Here is a 19,623-nt window from a genome sequence, read left to right on the forward strand (position 1 = left end):
GCAGCAGGATTCAATCACCTGCCTGAGCCCAGCGAGTCTCAGCCACAGTCATTTTACCTGCAAAGAAGGCAGAGGTTTCAGCCAATCAATCACTCGAATCTTTAAGGCAACCGGTTCAGAAAAACAGTTTAGGTTGAGAGGTGAAAGAGACTGAGAATGCGCCAGGCCGCAGACGGTACACTGACCCCTAGCGTTGTCTTTGTGAAGCGATGCACGGAGAAATAAGGCTGGAAGAGTGAAGGACAAGGCTGAATGTCAAATCTATTAATCACACCACGTAGACTCGTATTTCACAGCCAGCCGTTCCCTCTGCTGCTTCTACTTTCCATCGCTGTGTATCCAGACACTATCGCATCCCCCAGCATGGGTTCGGAACAGGGTGCAGGGCTGCGGCGCTGTGGGAGGGGCTACGCAGTAGGGACAGAGGACAGCACCAGAGAGGGGCTGTGGTGGCAGGGGGGTGACTATCCATTCTGGAGGTTGGGATGTCAGAAGTTTAGCTTTAGGTTCAACGAGGTACAGTGAAAAGCTTTTGTTTGTGCGCTACCCAGTCAAAACAAATAACACTATGCACCGGATACTATCAAGCTCTACACAAGTACAACAGATAGAGCAAAGAGAAAAATACCCGCGTGCAGAATATAGTTTCTCAGTATTGGAACTGTTGCAACAGCTCCAGAGGAAAAGTCCAATCTGCACAATGTCATGTTGCAAAGTCAGGACCGTACCCCAGCTTATGGAAGAACCGTTCAGAAGCCTGATAACAACGGGGAAGAACCTCGTGAGGTGTAGATGGGGGTCAATGGTGGGGAGTCCGGTCGGTGTGATGGACTGAGCTACATCCACAACATGCCTCGATTTCCTCTGGTCTGATATAGAGTTGATATAAATGCATAGGGGCCAGTGTCAATGGGAGTCAAGGGATATGGGGAGAAAGCAGGAACGGGGTACTGATTTTGGATGATCAACCATGATCATATTGAATGGCGGTGCTGGTTCGAAGGGCCGAATGGACAACTCCTGCACCTATTTTTTCTATGAGTACAGTGGAGGGAGTATTGGGAAGAAGTTTGTGGTGTTCCAGGTGGGCCCAACTCAGCTTGTAATGAGGGGAGATAGAGAGACTGTCTCTGGTGATAAACAGAACCCTGGAGGACTATTGCCCTCACCTACCCATTCCCCTCACCTCATTCTCCCACCCATCTCCCCTCTATGCCATCAGTCTGAAGAAGGATCCCAACTCAAAACATTATAGACAATTATCTGCCCCTTTCCATCCATAAATGCTGCCTGATCCACTGAGTTCCTCCAGCTGAACATTCCAGCGTCTATAGTTCCTTGTGTCCCCTGGGAAGGGCAACCTTTTGACTCCTGGAATATAGACTTGCTTAGGGATATGGTGACGACACCGTGGTTAGATGACCAAACGTGTAATCAAGGGGCCTAGACTAACATAAATTCAAAACCCACCATGACAACTATCGAATGTGCAACAATCGTAGGATAATCTATTTAAAATCCAGATTTAAAGGTAAAATAACAATGGTGATGTTAGTCTGTCACCTGGGCTGTATAGATCCGCCCAGCAGGCCACAAATAGAGATGAACAATAGACACAGGCCTTGCCAGTGACAACCATGTGTTCACACACACACACACACACACACATACACATACATACACACACACACGTGCTTGAACACATACACACATGTGCGCACACGAACGCGCACACGCAAATGAACTAAATCCAACTATTTCCAGGTTCATTTCCCCCACATGTCATCGTCTGAGAGAGATTGCTGCTGGAAGGGTAACACCCACTGCCCCAGCATGCAGCCTCCAGACGCTCCATCTCTGCCGTCTCCCCTTCTCATCCTGATTTGCCTTCACCTCCTGCATCTTGGTGATTACCTCCCCTGCCACCATTCAGTACCTGTGGCCTGGCACAAAACTCCAGCTGCAAAATGATGACCCTTGTTCTTTTGCTGCCAATTCCACATGCCCACAGCCCTCTGGGCTCCACCAATTCCATGTTAGCCTTCTCTTTCATCACCTCCCATTGGTTTTACACTGTCCTGTTCTCTCTTTAAGATGTTATTTTACCAGAGGTAAAACTCTGGTTTATTTCACCAGAGGTTCGACAGAAAGCTGCTTGGATTAAAGGGTATTAGCTAGAAGGAGAGGGTGGACAAACTTGACTTGTTTTCTCTGGAGCACCAGAGATTGAGGGGAGAATTAAGAGAGCCATGGATAGGATAGACAGTCAGAACCTTTTTTTCCAGCGGGGAGGTGTCGAAGACTGGAGGGCATAGCTTTAAGGTGAACGGGGCTAACTTTAAAGGAGAGGTGCATGACATGTTTTTTTACAGAGACTGGTACGTGCTTGGAACATACTGCCATGGACGGTGGTGGTGACAGATATGACAGTGGCATTTAAGAGGATTTTAGATAGATACCCGGATATACAGAGTAATGACAGATATCGATCATGTGCTGGCAGACGAGATTAGTTTATTTTAGCATCATGTTCGGCACAGGTATTGTGGGCTGAAGGGCCTTATCCTGTGCTATATTGTTCGATGTTCTATGCCCAAAATTCCTGTGCATGGCTGCCCAGCCAGCAACTCTGTCTTTTCATCTTTTAATTTTTATTTTAGTTAGTTAAAGTGTTTTGTTTGGAGGTCTAGACTTTTTTATGTGGGGGGTGGGGGGAAAGGGGAAACTACCTATCAAGGTCCCTACCTGGTCGGAGAGGCAGATTTTCCCCGGGCTGCAGCTTCGACCCGTCCTCGCGGCCTACCAGCGGGCCTGGAGCGGCGTTTCCTGTCGGGGACCGCCCAGAACCTCGGCTTCGGTGGCGGCACAGCGCTGGAGCGCTATCGCGGAGCGGGCGGTGCCTTGCCGGATCGCCGCGCTAGAGCTCCGGTGAGCTGAAGATCGCTGAGGAAGACATCGCGGAGCTGCGGGACTGTGGAGCGGCCAGCTGCGGGCGGCGGCGCTGAACTTTACACCGGGAGCCTGGGATCTCTAGATGAGATCGCCAGTTGTGGAGCTCCAACCGGTGCGGCCTTGTTGGCTTTGGAAGCCGCGGCCTCCAGTACGGAAGCGGCCGTTCCAGGGTTCCCAAGCCGCTGAGAGGACTCTCCCGACGCCGGAGCAACATCACCCGGTGAGAACGGCCTGGAACATCGGGCCTCCGTAGAGGCAACTGTGGAGGCCTCAATAGGCCCGACTATGGGTGAACTGGGGTTGGGGACTGGACTTTGTGCCTTCCCTCATAATGGGAACCATTGTGGGGGGATGTTCTTTATGTTTAAAACTCTTATTAATGTTATGTCTGTATTCCTTCTTTATGTGCTGCAAAATGGCAAGAAGCATTTCACTTCACTACACCTAGGTGTATGTGAATGTGACCAATAAAATACCTTTGATACCTTTGAAAACCACCCATTGTCCATTCCTTTCACAACTTCCAATGAGGTTTCTCTAAAGTACTTTGCTCTCATGGAAGGAACATGGGTGCCTTCATGTAGCAGCTCCAAATGAGCCACAGATCTGTCCCAGTGGTATCAAACAGACCTCATCCCTGAGTAATTGGTAGTTTCCAGGGTGAGACAGCCTCATGAGGGAGGCAGGAATGGAAAGAAATGCTCACAGCCTGTGATAAAGTAGAAGGAGAGGAAGTGCATATGGAGTGTAATCACGTGTTGGGATGAATGGCCCAATCCCATGTTATAAAGTTGAGGGTCATTCCACAAACAGGATCACAAGGTGCTGCTTGTTGACTGTAAATCACATACACAAATCAGATACATAAATAGCCCAAGCATCTGCTTATAACGTCACACAACTCGTCATCCTTTCTCTGTGTCGATGTCGTTTTATCCCCATTATTTAATTAAAAAATTATATTAAATTAACAATAAAACATGGACCAGTAGGGCCTGCTCACTGACCCAGACACAGTACTGGAGACAAGGCTTAATTGAAACTGCCTGGTGCAAATAGATGACTGACGATTAACTGTCAGTTTCAATAGAGTGGGGATGTTGTCCTGTGTCTTGTTTCCATTTAGTTCCTAATTTGTTTTGGCTCATTCTGCTTATGTCTTCACAATGTGTCTGCTTCACCCTCACCGTTCTGTCACAGTGGTGCAGTTGGCAGAACTGCTGCCTCACAGCACCAGGGGCCGAGGTTTGATCCTGACCTCAGATGCTGTCTGAGTGCAGCTTGCACTTTCTCCCTGTGACCGCGTGGATTTCCTCCAGGACTTCTGGTTTGCTCCCACTTGCCAAAGACGGGTGGGTTTGTAGGTTAGTTTGCCTCCTGTAAATTGCTCCTAGTGGGAAGGAGCTTTTTAGAAAGTGGGATAACATAGCACCAGTGTCAATGGGTGATTGATGGCTGGCGTAGACTCGGTGGGCCAAAGGGCCTGTTTCCATGCTGTATCTCTGAAACTAATACCATTCCTTGCGCCCTCTTTCCCGCTGCTTAGCGTCAGTCTTGGATGTGATGAGGTGCTGCACAAATGCAGGACTTTCACTGCAATCCCAAGTTATCTCCAAAGTATTGAGTAGGTAAACATTGTAAATAGCAGCATGGCACTCTGGATATTATTGCTTGACTAAAGGGCCTGTCCCACGAACATGTGACTCCATGCGGCAAGCACGACCTAACGTGATCGTTTGAGCCGTACGGCCTCGCGGGACCGGTCCCACTTCGATCGCTGGAGCCGTATGGAGTTGTGCGAAGCTGGTCCCGATATCGCGCGGGGCTCCGAAAAACTGACCGTGTTAAAAAATTCCACGCGGCAACGGCCTGACGCCTCGATGCCGTACGCAGCGTCTTGACGCCGTACGTCACGCACGAACTTCCCGCGGACTTCGCTCGAACTTCATGTCACTCACTCGACCTCCGCGCGGCCCCCGCTTCCGGTTTGGTCGCGCTCGCCGCATGCAGTCACGTGCTGGGGGGACCGGCCCTGTACGGGGATTACTCGACCTCCGCATGTTCCCCGCATCTGGTTTGGTCGCGCTTGCCGCTTGCAGGTCGCATGCTCGTGGGACAGGCCCTTTAATCTAACACAGGAAAATACAACAACAAAATAACTACAAAGGGCATTTATATTGGGATTGCACTGTAATGTTAAGGTCAAACCAAATTTATATACAACAGTAAAATGGAGACACAAGATACTGTGAATGCTGGAATCTCACGGGTTGAAAGACCTGTTCCTGTGCTATATTGTTCTGTATTCTATAATCAGTTCTCTTGTACCGCTTTGTATATTTAGTCTTTACAAATTCAGTAACTTTCAGGTTTATGGTATTATTTATCTGCATTTGATTTCCCAGCTGGTGCAGTGGGATCAGTAGACTAGACCTTTCCTTTCCAATAACAGAACTGTTGTAGTCTTATATATAACTCTACTGCCTCTTTCACCTGACTGCTAATCTGTCCCTATTTTCCAGCACCTGGAAGCCCAGCTTCAAGCCCTCAGTGTGCCCTACATCAATGTCCTGTTATCCGAGATCTTCCCAGACAAACTCCGGCTTTTCCAGGAGGTGGATGCGTAAGTACACTACCATTGCTGGCTGCGGCTACAGACAATAAAGCTAATGTGCAGATACAGTGGTAAATAAGGCATATGGTTTGCTTGCCTTGATCGGTCGGGGCATTGAGTGTGAGAGTCAGGAAGTCATGGTGCTGCTTTATAGGACTTTGGTGCAGCTGCATTTGAGATATTGTTTGCAGTCGAATTGCAGTAAGGATGTGGAGGCTTTGGAGAGGGTGCAGGCAAGGTTTATCACAATGCTGCCTGGATTGGAGAGTTGGACAGACCTGGATTGTTTTCTCTAGAACGTCGGAGGTTGACGGGACCTGATAGAAATCTATAAAATTATGGGAGGCTAGACAGTCAGACCATTCACCCAGGGTAGAAACATTAAAGACCAGTGGCCATAGCTTCAGATAAAAGAGATAAAGTTTAAAGGAGGAACATTTTTAACATCCAGGTTGCCTAGAGTGTATTGCCAGGGGTGATGGGCAGGCAGATACGATAGTGGGGGTTAGGAGGCTTTTAGATAGGCACATAGATATGCAGGGAATGGAGTCATATGGATCATGTGCAGACAGAGGAGATTAGTTTAACTTGGCATCATGTTTGGCACAGACATTGTGGGCTGCAGGGCTGGTTCCTGTGCTGTACTGTTCTATGCTCTATGTCGTATAAGGCAGTGTATGCAAATCCACAGGCTGCATCATTCTAAAGGGCAGTGGCTCTCAGATTCTGTGCCAAATAAATGTTTTCAAGCACAGCTTGCTTTTCCATAACTTTCTGATTATTCTTACATCAAAGAACATCACTCAGCAGCTTATAAGAGACAGGATCTGTGAACAGCAATGGCATTCAAAGATATGAGACAAGGATGGTTATGTCACAGATTAACTATCATCTAATTGAATAGAATACAAACTCATGGGGTTAAATGGCGCAACATGTTCTTTAATTCAGGGGCACAGATTGTGATTGAAATTCCAATGTACTTTTCACAATGTCACTATGTGCCAAATCATCGTACATTTTTGAAATCGCGATTCTAACATTGAGAAATGTTGCGGACAGTTTTCTCACAGTAAACTCCCATAAAAAACAGTGAGATCAAAAACGATCAGATTATTTATTCTGGAGAAACTCAGCGGGTGCAGCAGCATCTGTGGAGCGAAGGAAATAGGCAACGTTTCGGGCCGAAACCCTTCTTCGAAAACCCGAAACGTTGCCTATTTCCTTCGCTCCATAGATGCTGCTGCACCCGCTGAGTTTCTCCAGCTTTTTTGTGTACCTTCGATTTTCCAGCATCTGCAGTTCCTTCTTAAACACTAGATTATTTATTCTGGTGGATTGCTTGAGGGTTATTGGCCAGAACCCCAAAGAGAAATACTCAGGTCTTTTCCAAAGCACCTTACATCTGTATCCTTCAGTTCTTGCCTTTCAACGATCAGAAACGGATTACTTACTGTGGTTTAACGTTTCATGATTTCATATGACAAGTCAAGTCAAGTTTATTGTCATATGCTTGAGTCGAGTGTGGTAAAGGTACAACTTATATTTTAATTGTGTTTTACACAAATGTCTTGCTTGTTGCACAGTTTTATTTCACTGGCTTTGTAAAATGTATGTACAATTTACTCTTTTGTGAGTTGTCTGAGTTTATGTACCGTGATACTCCTGCTTGAAGCAGCATCGCAGGTACAGAGACAGACAACATGCTGGAACGAACTCGCTGCCAGGGCTGGGAGTTGAGGCAGAACCAATGATGGAATTTAAGAGACTTTTGAACAAGCACAGGGGTAGGCAAGGAATGGATTATGTGCGGGGCAAATACGATTTGGTATCATCATAATTTTCAGCACAGACATTGTGGGCTGAAGGGCAGTTCCTGTGCTGTACTGTTCTACGCTCCATACATAGAGGCACCAGTGCACCTGCTGGGGCCAGGATAGGTCATCCAAGACGTCAACGCTCAGGAATCTGAAGCTGCTCACTCTCTCCACCATGAAAATTTCAATCTATTCTTCTTCCCTGCTCGAAGGATTACCTTTTGTGCCCATTTAATCCACAAAAATATAATCCCGCTCTCCCTCGAACCTATTCATCAGTGGCCTCCTGCAATGTTGTACTGAAGCCCAAAGTAAGCTTGTGAAAGAGCTCCTCATCTTCCACCTGGGTGCAATGCTCCCTTCTGGAGTGGTAGGAGATAGGGAGCTTAGTAGCACAGTGTCAGGGCAGCAACCTCCCCCTCAATGTCAGCATGATGAAGGAGCTAGTTATCAACTTCAGAAGGCATAGAGGAATGCATTCCCCGATCAGCATCAATGGTGACGAAATGGAAATTGTTAAGAGCTTAAAGTTTCTCGGTGTAAATATTACCACCAATCTGTCCTGGACTAACCACATTTGAAGTTACAGCCAAAAAAGCACACCAATGCCTCTACTTCCTCAGACACTGAGGAAATTCGGCATGTCTCCATTGACGTACCAAGTTTTATAGATGCATCGTAACATGCAAACTGTTGGCCTTTCGTGCTTACAGCGCCAGAGACCTGGGTTCAATCCCGACCATGGGTTCTGTCTGGAAGGAGTTTGTACGTTCTCCCCGTGGGTTTTATCCGAGATCTTCGGTTTCCTTCCATGCTCCGAAGACGTACAGGTTTGTAGGTTAAGTGGCTAGGTAAATATGTTGTACCTTCTGGAGTGGTAGGGTTGCATCCCAGTTAGGTTTGGGAACAGCTCTGCCCAATACAACAAAAAATTGCAGAGTCTAGTTTAGTTAATAGATACAATGCAAAAACAGGCCCTTCGGCCCACTGAGTCCGCACTGACTAGCGATCCCCACACATGAACGCTATCCTACACATACTAGAGACAATGTTCAGGAGCTCTGGCTTCCTCCTTTGTCTCTTGCACGTGTGATATTGTAGGTTAATTGGCGTTTGTAAATTGCCCCTTGGTGTGTTGGGAAAGGATGCAAACATGGAGCAACGTAGAACTAATGTGAATGGGTGATTGATGGTGCTGTGGACTCAGTTGGCCGTCGGGCCTGTTTCCATGCTGTATCTTTCAATCAATTAATCAAGACTGAGACAAGAGCCACTTGGTCTGCTGTGGTGCTGTTGATCCAGGACTAAACATTGGGCAGTTCACGGCAGTGAGTAGACTTAACGCCTTGGGATCTTTACTGTTAACCTGCAAATGTTGATTTGACATCCAATGTGAAATGTCAGTGCAGCATTTCCTCAGTAGTGCATTGGGAACGTCAACCCAGATTATGAGCTGAAGTCTCTGGAGTCGGACTTGATTTCAGTACGTTCTGACTCCCTGCCGAGAGTGTTATCAACAGAGTTTATTGTATCATGCATCATGATATAAGATTACAGGTTAGTCAATAAGAAATTGGAAGAGTTCTGGTAACAAGAGACCTTGTTATATTTTTAAACATCTGCTTCTGTCTCTTACATGCAGTTTGACATTAATTGTTGTCTTGCAGCCATTTGGGCTCGAATGTTGTACTGTGGGCAATAAGGGATAGATCGACAACATGCTGTCGGTGTGGGCTGGTAGCTTCAGAATTGAAGTGGTGCCAAGTTAGGGGCAGGCTTGTGGCTCATACTCACAAGCTATTGGCGGGAGATTCATACTACAGGCACTGTATGTATTCTTTTTCTGAAAATGAACACCGTAATCCAGATGTGCCTGGTTTGAAACCAGCAGCAAGTCACACCACCTGTTTGTTGCTTTGTTAGGACATTTTTCCACAAGTCTGGTCTAAGACGGGCCAAGTTCAAATGTTCCAGAGGAGTTTCAGACAGTATACAAACACACACAGATTCACCACCCTCTGACTAAAGAAATTCTGCATTTTCAGAAGACTTTCAATAAGGGACTGCAGAGTGGATAAACAGTAACGTGGGTTAGTAAGGGACCGAAATCTGGCTCAGAAACAGAAAACAGAAAGGCAAAAAAGTTGTGTCACACAGGCACTGATACAATGGGGAAACTGTGTGGCAGGAATCATTGCTAAGGCCACTTTGTTATTCGCCTGTTAAGGAATTGAATGTATCATTTCAAAATCTTCAGACTGAAGAAAATTGCGAAATATGGTTGATAACAATAAATACAGAGAAATATCAATAAATCCTGGGGTGAAGAGATGGGCCGAACGGCCTGTTTCTGTGCTACAGCACTAAGTACAGTAATACCACTGAAGGTAGCAACAGCTCAGTGACCAGCAACTAAAGCTCTTCCTGGTCAGGATCGCCATGGATGCCATGGCTAACAGTGAATCAGGACAATTTACTGCACACAACTTCTATAACCTTCCCTGTGGACTGAACCAAATCATTCAACTAAAATAGAATTAATACACTAGAAATTATGTTCACATTTTGCACTGACAGTGTTTAGAAGTTCCCGAGTCAAAAATCACACCATCCGTCGTTTCCAATTCAGTTTGGATGCATTCCTGGAGTTTCAGTGCATGGCTTCACACCTGCAGTCAACCCACTCAACTAATCAGCCATTTCCCCTCCTCTTTTATGTAACTGAGGAGAAATACTTTGTAATTATTGATTTTCTTCTCTTCTTCTTGTTGCTCTCAGTAGGATCGAGAACATTAAACAATTTTAAATTAAGAATTTTCAGGGCAATCTGTGGATTTAATATCCTGGGCTAAACTTCACTGCAGGTTCATAAATTCATAAGTCTTTGGAGCCGAATTAGGCCATTCAGCCCATTGATTCTACCCCGTCATTCAATCATGGCTGATCTATTTTTTCCTCTCGACCCCATTCTCCTGCCTTCTCCCTGTAATCTTTGACACCCTTTCTAATCAAGAAATGAAGGTGATGGTTCTTGCCACATCAACAGCAATCCAGAGCCTTGACTGAGTATCTGTTCCCCAGCTGCAAGTGAAGGAGCGTTACATGCCTCGAGTGGGCAAGACGGTGGCAAAGCTAGTAGCCGCAGCCCAGCGGGGCCAGCGCCACGGTTCAATCCCGACCTCGGCCACTGTCTGTGCGGAGTTTACACACTCTCCCTGTGACCATGTGAGTTTCCTCCCGCATTACAGGGGCAGGCGGGTTGGCAGGTTAATTGGTCACTATAACTTGGCTCCAGTGTGTATGCGAGTGGTAGAATCCGGGGGAATTGATGAGGATTCATGGAAATAAAACAATTGGGATTATGTAGGATCAGTGTAAATGTGTAGATGATGTTTGGCTCGGACTCAGGGACCCAAAGGCTGTTTCTGCACTCTACCCCTCTATGACTGCATGACTCTACCATACTCTGCGTATCCACATGAAGAGGCTTCACAGTTGCAGGATAGGAAATGCAACCGACACAAACAGCAAGACAACACGAAGCAGCTAATTTAATGTTTGTATTGATTTTGCATGAGTGATCTATATTGGCCATATTGCCAAGCAGAATTTCTCAGTGCTTTTGCAAATATGCCTGGGGCTCTTTAATGTCCACCCGAGGGGGCCTTGGTTTGACGTGTTATCCCAAGGACGACACTGAAGCTACAGCGCTCCATCTGTATCACATTGCAGTATCAGCCTGGAGCTCGTTCTCAGCTTCCTGGAGCTGAACTTCAACCCAATGCCGGGCGTAGGCTGGAGGGCTCTCAATGAGCCACAGCTGGCATTCAGCAGACTCAGTGACCGTGAACACATCCCCAACCATTCTCCAGCTAGCGGAGCTGCCACCTCACAGCAGCAGAGACCCAGGTTCGATCCTGACCTCGGGCGCTGTCTGTGTGGAGTTTGCATGTTCTCCCTCCGTGACCGCGTGGGTTTCGTCCAGAGGATCCAGCTCCCTCCCACATCCCAAAGACGTGCAGGTTTGTGGGTTCATTGTTCTCTGTAAATTTCCACCAGTGCGGAGGAAGTGGATGAGAAAGTGGGAAAACACAGGACTAGAGAGAATGGGTGATCGATGGTCAGCACTGACTCGATGGGCTGAAGGGCCCGTTGCCACTCTATCTCTAAAACTAAAAACTAAAATGGATGTCAGAAGATCATTTGCCAGTTTTCATTGGCAGATCGGCGGTGGAAAGAGTTAGCTGCTTCAAATTACAGAACATTATCATCTCGATTGACCTATCCTGGTCCCAGCACATCGATATAATCATGAAGAAGGCACATCAGCACCTCTGATAAACTTAGAAACATAGAAATTAGGTGCAGGAGTAGGCCATTCGGCCCTTCGAGCCTGCACCACCATTCAATATGATCATGGCTGATCATCCAACTCAGTATCCCGTACCTGCCTTCTCTCCATACCCCCTGATCCCCTTAGCCACAAGGGCCACATCTAGCTCTCTCTTAAATATAGCCAATGAACTGACCTCAACTACCCTCTGTGGCAGAGAGTTCCAGAGATTCACCACTCTCTGTGTGAAAAAAGTTCTCCTCATCTCGGTTTTAAAGGATTTCCCCCTTATCCTTAAGCTGTGACCCCTTGTCCTGGACTTCCCCAACATCGGGAACAATCTTCCTGCATCTAGCCTGTCCAACCCCTTAAGAATTTAGTAAGTTTCTATAAGATCCCCTCTCAATCTTCTAAATTCTAGAGAGTATAAACCAAGTCTATCCAGTCTTTCTTCATAAGACAGTCCTGACATCCCAGGAATCAGTCTGGTGAACCGTCTCTGCACTCCCTCTATGGCAATAATGTCCTTCCTCAGATTTGGAGACCAAAACTGTACGCAATACTCCAGGTGTGGTCTCACCAAGACCCTGTACAACTGCAGTAGAACCTCCCTGCTCCTATACTCAAATCCTTTTGCTATGAATGCCTGGGGTATTGCCTGAGGTTCATAATTCCACTGAATACTCTAACTAACTTTTACAAAAGTATCCTAACCGGTTCAATCATGGCATCGTGCAGCATCCCCAACACATGGTGGTGACTTCACCCGGTCCATCATGTACACAACCCTCTCCACCATGGAAAGCCTCTCCATAAGATGCTGCGTCTATCATAAAGGATCTCCACCATCCGGGCCGTTCCCTCTTCTCACTGCTACCGTTGGACAGGAGGTACAGAAGTCCCACACCAGCAGTTTCAGAAACAACTACTTTCCTACAACCATCTTGAATCGACCCACTACCATGGACTTGTTACTTTTCTAATTGTGTTTTGTGTTAATGTCTTGGGGTTTTTTTTCAGTCTTTGTGTTACTCTTGTGGAATTCTATGTGGAATTTACGTATTATTTTTTCTGTGAGTTGTCTGAGTCTATGTGCCTGGTGCTGCTGCAAGCAAGACTTTCATTGCGCTCATACCTTGTGCAAAAGACAATTAAACTCAACTTGACTCGACCTGAAAAATATCAATGAAGACTCTGACCTTTGGCCCAAACGCAGTGTTGTGTAGCAAAGACGATCAGTTCCAATTGATTAGATTCTCACAGTTTTCTCAAACTGATTGCCCATCTTGAATTGTCCTGTGGTCAGTGCCAGTATCATTTTGCCTACTGTGCTTCTGCTTCCTCAGCAGCTGCCTAAATATATCTCTGCATCAATTTAGAAACAAAGTGGGGAGAGCATGTGGGGTTGGGAGGAGTGGTGGTGAATATCAGGCTCTGACAGGAATGGGCTTTGAAGTCTGGTAATGGCAGGCTAAAAAGGTTAATACGATTAAAAGTAAACCTCAAGCTCCTGCGGCTTGGAGCACTTTGCTTCATGACTGACTTCTGAACTACAGTGTCTTGTTAGGTAAGCAAATATTCATACAGAGAGACCCATGGCTGGGGCAGGTGACAGGTTAATCCTGGGGGTAGCCCTCTCGGATGGATAGTTGTTGATTTAAAACTCTTCAAAGGCAAAACTCAGGCTTACACTCGAGTGTAGCATAAAGACTGTCCTACACTCTCACCTGTCTGCACCAGAGAAACAAAAATCAATCATTCAGCTAATCCAGCCTTCGTGACTGATTTGTGACCGAACTCTATCCAGCTTTGCCCCTTATCTCTTGTTAACTTTAGTCAACAGAAATCTGTCAACCTCAGATTTAAAATTAAGAATTGACTGCATGTAGCATCATTTGCTGTTTGCACAACAGAGTTCCACATATCGACCAGCTTCAGCTTTTGGAAGTCTTTCCCAACCTCAGTCCTGAAATGCCTTGTGCTCATTCTTAGATAATACTACCAGCTCCTAGCCTCCGCAACTTGTAGATACTCTGCCTCCAATAACCTCTATCAGTTCCCTTCCATGTCCTGAAGCTTCTGATCACATCTCCTTTTAGTATAGAGCAGTTTTAATGGTGAGTCAAGTCAAGTCCAATTGAGTTTGTTGTCATGCACAAGTACAGTGCGTTACAGCTACATTTACAATCTTGCTTGTAGCAGCAGCATCACAGGCCCATAAACTCAGACCACATGCACGAAAAATAGTATACATGAATTATTATAATTGTACAAGGCAATGAAAAGAAAATGACTGCAAACAACAAGACAGCACAAAAACACGATGAGGAAGCCAGCCCTTGGTGTGCAAAATGTGGTCTGCAGTGTTCCATTGCTGAGGTGGGACTAGGGTTGTGCAATTCGGGCAAGAACCTGATGGTTGTAGCAAAGTAGCTGTTCCTGAACCTGGTGGCATGGGACTTCAGTGAGACAAAGGCATGGCCCAAATGGTGGGGGTCCTTGATGATAGATGCTGCTCTTTTGAGGCAGCACTTCACTGTTGAATGTTTAGTAGAGTGTTAAATTTGTTCATGATATATGTATTTTTATTTCTATTTATTTTTAATGCACACTGAATGGACACTGGTTGAGCAACGTTTTTTTGTTTCCTCTGGGTATGTGAATACTCAGGAAATGACAATAAAGATATACAATACAATAGATAGATGCAAGTCCATTGGGCGGAGAGCTGTGCCCGCGATGGACTGGGCTGATTCCATCACTCTCTGCAGCCTCTTGTGTTTCTGTACGTTGGGGAATTGATGTATCAGCCCACAATGCATCTCCGATTATGTGTTACTGTTATCCAGGCACGTTCAGGGCAGATTGGAGAGAGGATGAGTTAGTATCTGCTGTTAATCCATTGTGGCGATGGGCAAATTGAAGCGATTCCAGGTCATTTCTGAGGCAGGAGATGATTTGCGTGATAACCAACCACTCAAAGCACCTAATTGCAGTGGATGTAAATGCTACGTATGGCAATCATCGAGGCAAGTCAACATGCTCTTCTTAGGTGAGTTAGATGCCCTTTTGAAGCAGATGGGAACCTCAGACCACAGAGAATGTCCTTGAATATTCCAGCCCATGGGCCTGTACAGCTCTCGGCCAGGCTTGGCATTGGGCCAGGTTTTGCATGGATTCACCCTCTTGAAGGATGCTCTGATATTGGCCTCAGAGTCTGGGATCACGGAAGCATCAGGGGCTGTTGGGGTGCCAGGTTCGTGTGTCACTGTTCTCCCTTTCAACGCGTGTATAAAAGACAATGAGTTCATCCGGAAGAGATGTGTCATTGCCACTGACGCTGCCCACTTTGCCTTGTGAGGTGGTGACAGCATGTAGACCCTGCCACACCGGTGGGCCATCCTTCTGTGTCTTCCCCAATGACGACAGAACAGAACTGGGCGGAGTAAATGCAGAAGCCACTGGAAATGCTCAGCGGCATCTGTGACGAGGCAAACAGGGTTAACGTTTCAGATTGATAATCTTTAAACGTAGCTGGGAAAAGTGAAACAGCTTTGAAAATACTCCAAATGCCAAGTGGCTCTGATGAAAGGTCATCAAACTGAAGTGTTAACTCAGTTTCTCTCCCCACCAGTGCTGCTGGACTCGCTGAGTACCTGCAGTGTTTTCTGCTTTCCTTAAAAGTGCAAAGATGGCAGGGTGGAGGGAAAAAGAGAATGAAAAAGAGAGAAGAAAGGGAAGGGTGGAAGAGGTAATATTAAATGAATGAAAGCATGACAACACGTGGGGCAGGATGGTGATAGGAATGGGCGGCACGCACTCTTCCCCTCCCTTTTCTTCTCTCTCATGAACTCTCACTCTCTCTTTCTCTGTGTTTATTGCTCTCTTTCTCTCTCACACTCTCTCTGTCGCACAAGCTTTCTCCTCTTTCTCCTTCTCTGTGTGTCTCTCTGTGTCTCTCTCTCTCTGGCTCTATCGCTCTCCTCTCTCTCTGTCTCCGTCTCCGTCTCTCTCTCTCACTCACTTTCTCCTTCGTTCTGCCTGTGTCTCACCATCTCTCTCTCGATCTTTCACCTCTCTGTTCGTCTCTGTCCCTATGTATCTTTCCTCTCTCTCTCTCTCTCTCCGTCTCTCTCTCTCTCCATCTCTCTCTCTCTCTCTCTCTCTTCTCTCTCTCTCTTTCTCTCTCTCCTCTTCTCTCTCTCTCTTTACACACATGCTCTCTCTCTCACATACACCCACTCTCTCTTTCTCTCGCACACACCCATGCTCACTCTCTCTCTCTCTCTCTCACTCTCGGAAGCTTCATCTAAGCTTCCATTTGTATTGATTTCAAGTGACAGTGACTTATGTTCCAAAACTAACTCCTCTGCAGCACCAGCCAAGGACGAGACGTCCTCCCCTCCAATTTCCTTGCCTTTTAATCATTGTAATGTCTATTTGATTAACTGGGTTTAATGATTTTCACAGGGTGGTGTGTGTGTGTGTATCGCAGGGTTAAATGAAGCAGGTTTTAAGATTTGATCAATTGATGCAGGACTTGACAATTTTGCCCATTTTGTTACTCTTCCTACACTGGTGCAGAACTAAAAACCTTTCCCCCCTTGTGTTACCTGAAAGGGAACAATTAATGTCAGATGGACAATTCCAGAGGACTGTAGCTGGTAGCTCTCTGCTGCCTCTGCTGGAGAACTATTGGCCACTGTCCTTCTTCTTCTTTCGTGTCCATCATCTATGTTTCAAATGTTGGGCCAGGCCGGGCTCTTGCACAGTGGACGGCTTTCTCGTTTGCCACCGCTAGATCTTCCAGGCAGCATTGTTCACCAAGAAGTGGGCATCTTAGTAGGTGTGGCGTGGATTGTACAGATATTCCACATTCGCATTCTGTGTCTGCCACATCTGCATAGCCCCATTTGTTCCTATTGGTCTTGCATCGGCCCATCCCTGTACGAAGCCTATTGTGGGACTTCCAGCTCAGTGACCAGGTGGTGGCTGTTCCTTGGTTGGGATTGGCATCTTTACGTGGTGGTGGTTTTCACTGCGTTTCTTTTCCCACAAGGCTAGTCTGGTTATTTGAGGCTGGACTATGTGAAGGAAGCTCTTCCTCAACGTCAGCCATTTTGGGGCTGGGTGATGGGAGTGACAGGGATGGTGGGTGTCCCCAACTTGCCTACAACGTTCAGTTCTACTGGCAACTGATCTGCCGATTCCTGGTGGTGCAATACCGGCCAAGACATGCAAGCTATCCAAGATATTTAGGCAGTCAGTGATGCATCTGCAGTTGTCATTAAAGGCGGCATCAACTTTCGTCGCATGAGATGATCTCTCCCAAACAGGACAAGCAGCAGAGTAGCACAGCACAAGAGCAGTTGACCGCAGTGTGGATGCATTGGTGCCCCATGACGAGTCTGCCAGCTTGCGGACGAGGCTGTTTCACTACAATCACCGACAGCCACTTCCACACCGTACGGTAGCTCACATCCAAATCTGCTTTACATGCGTCGTTGCAAGAAATATACACTGCTAAAAATCTGGAGACATAACTCCGTCAGATTTTACTTTTCCCTTATCCCTTTCCAGAGAGAGAAACTGAATGCAATTTTGGCACTTGTAACACGCTGCCGTTTGAGGCTTTTAGATAGGCACATAGAAGTGCAGGGAGTGGAAGGATATAGATCACGTGCAGGCAAAGGAGATTAGTTTAACCTGGCATCATGTTTGGTACAAGCATTGTGAATCAAAGGCCCTGTTCCTGTGCTGTACGTTCTATATTGCTCCCAGCTGCCTACAACTGTTAAGCTCCAACTATATATTAAACTTAAGATAGACACAAAAAGCTGGAGTAACTCCGCGGGACAGGCAGCATCTCTGGAGAGAAGGAATGGGTGACGTTTCGGGTCAGGACCTTTTTTCAGACTGGTTAGGGATAAGGGAAACAAGAGATATTGACGATAAAGAACAATGGAGGCAAAGAACAATGAATGAAAGATATGCAACAAAGTAACAATGATAAAGGAAACAGGACATTGTTAGCTGTTTGTAGGGTGAAAATGAGAAGCTAGTGCAACTTGGGTGGGGGAGGGATAGAGAGAGAGGGAATGCCAGGGCTACCTGAAGTTAGAGAAATCAAACTTTGTATTAAACTTTCATCTTCAGTCCTCATCACAAACTACCATCTCTATCCCTTGCTCTGGCATCCATCTAACAATGGCACCTGTCTAACTGGCACTCATCTAACATTGGCTCCCAACTAACGTTGGCACCCGTTTAACAGTGAACTTGACACACTGCCGGGGCTAAACCCAGGTGGATTTTCAGACCTCACTGGTCTGGCCAATCTTGAATCTGTCTGGGACTCTGCTGCTGAGTCCTAACACAGACCGAGTTCCATCATCACCACCTTTGCGCCTTGTGACCCAGAGTATCTCCTGCTTCAGCAATGCCTTGATTTTAATGGTTAGGCTTGCTTTCCAATCCTGCTATGGCCCCAGCCCACCATGTCTCCCCACCACTTTCCCGTCAGCCTGAGATTCAGGTGAACAAAGGGAGTGAGGTGCTGCCACGATAAAAGGTGCCAAGCTAACAAGGGGAGATGCCCAAGGAAGAGCAAATGTAGGATTAATGGAAGACAACCCGATTTCCTCCCACATCCCATAGACGTGCATGTTTGTAGATTAACTGTGATCAGGAGTGGATGCTAGATGGAATAACATAGAACTAGCGCATACGGGTGATGGATGGTTGGCATGGACTCGGTGGGCCAAAGGGCTTGTTTCCATGCTGTATCCTTCAATCGATTAATCACATTTGTACTGGAGAAGCTGGGATTCTCTTTGAAGCAAAGAAGGTTGATGGAAGTGGACAAGACCATCTTGAGTGCTACAAGGGTAAATAGAAGGGAACCATTCCTATTAGTCGATGATTCGTGGAACAGGGACATGGAAGGGTGTGAGGAGACTTTCTCTTATCACCGAGCGACGAGAATCTGAAAACCATTGCCTGGAAGGATGGTGTAAACAAATTAATCCGATAATTTAAAAAATGAATCGGAAAGGCATGAGGTAAATTAATTTGCAGAACTAGGGAGAAGGACCAAGGGAATTTAACTGACTGGATTGCCATTTAAAGTGCCAGCACAGACTAAATGGTAAGGGTGCTTTAAGAATTCTTCGACTTTGTTTATTCAGCTTCCCTCGAAAGAGCTTCCTCATCACTTTGTATCACTACAGCCTCCCTGGTCCAACCATTCCCCCAGAAAGTCGCCTGTCCTGGGTTTCTTCCCGGCTCCACGAGTGATATTTATGGTCTGTGGATCGGGTTGGTACCAGCACAGCCTCCAGCAGCCACAGAGCTGATTAGCAACAAGTCAGCAGCATCTCTCTGTAATTTGCTGAGAGGCTCCTGGCAGCTTGAACGTGCCGGAGCTGACAGCTCAGGCATTAGTCAGACGGACGATCAGAGCACCAACTCACGATTCCAAGCACACCCCCAACGCGGGGACACCGGTCATTGGTCAATTCTACTCTACCTATCAGGCCCAGCAAAGTATATAATCTTATCTCTTAATGCATTTGTGAACGACTGACGGGAAAGAAAACAAGGATTTACAAAATATTTCTTGACAACACATCTCTGGGTTTGCATCGAGGCCTGTGTTTCCTTCTCTTGGTGAGGATTCGAGTCGAGAGTTTCCGTGGGTATATTGGTGGGAACAGTGGCACAGCAGTAGTGTTAAAGACGAGTCGCACCCTGGCCACTCCCTCTTCTTCCCTCTCCCCTCAGGCAAAAGGTACAGAAGTGTGAAAACGCACACCACCAGATTCAGGCACAGTTTCTTCCCAGCTGTTATCAGGCAACTGAATCATCCTACCACAACCAGAGAGCAGTGCAGATTACTATCTGTCTCT

General features: G+C 46.5%; 1 protein-coding gene across 3 annotated transcripts in view; it reads left to right on the forward strand.

The window, feature by feature from the left end:
* dph1 (diphthamide biosynthesis 1) overlaps window positions 1-19,623 on the forward strand; it is a 650,424-nt gene that overhangs the window by 526,349 nt on the left and 104,452 nt on the right. For all 3 annotated transcript variants that reach the window (XM_055657653.1, XM_055657652.1, XM_055657651.1), the window contains exon 9: window positions 5,475-5,575. In XM_055657653.1, the coding sequence (XP_055513628.1) occupies window positions 5,475-5,575 (101 nt within the window). The remainder of the gene's footprint in view (window positions 1-5,474; window positions 5,576-19,623) is intronic.

Source organism: Leucoraja erinacea, chromosome 28 (assembly GCF_028641065.1).
Source record: "Leucoraja erinacea ecotype New England chromosome 28, Leri_hhj_1, whole genome shotgun sequence".
Taxonomy (NCBI): Eukaryota; Metazoa; Chordata; class Chondrichthyes; order Rajiformes; family Rajidae; genus Leucoraja; species Leucoraja erinaceus.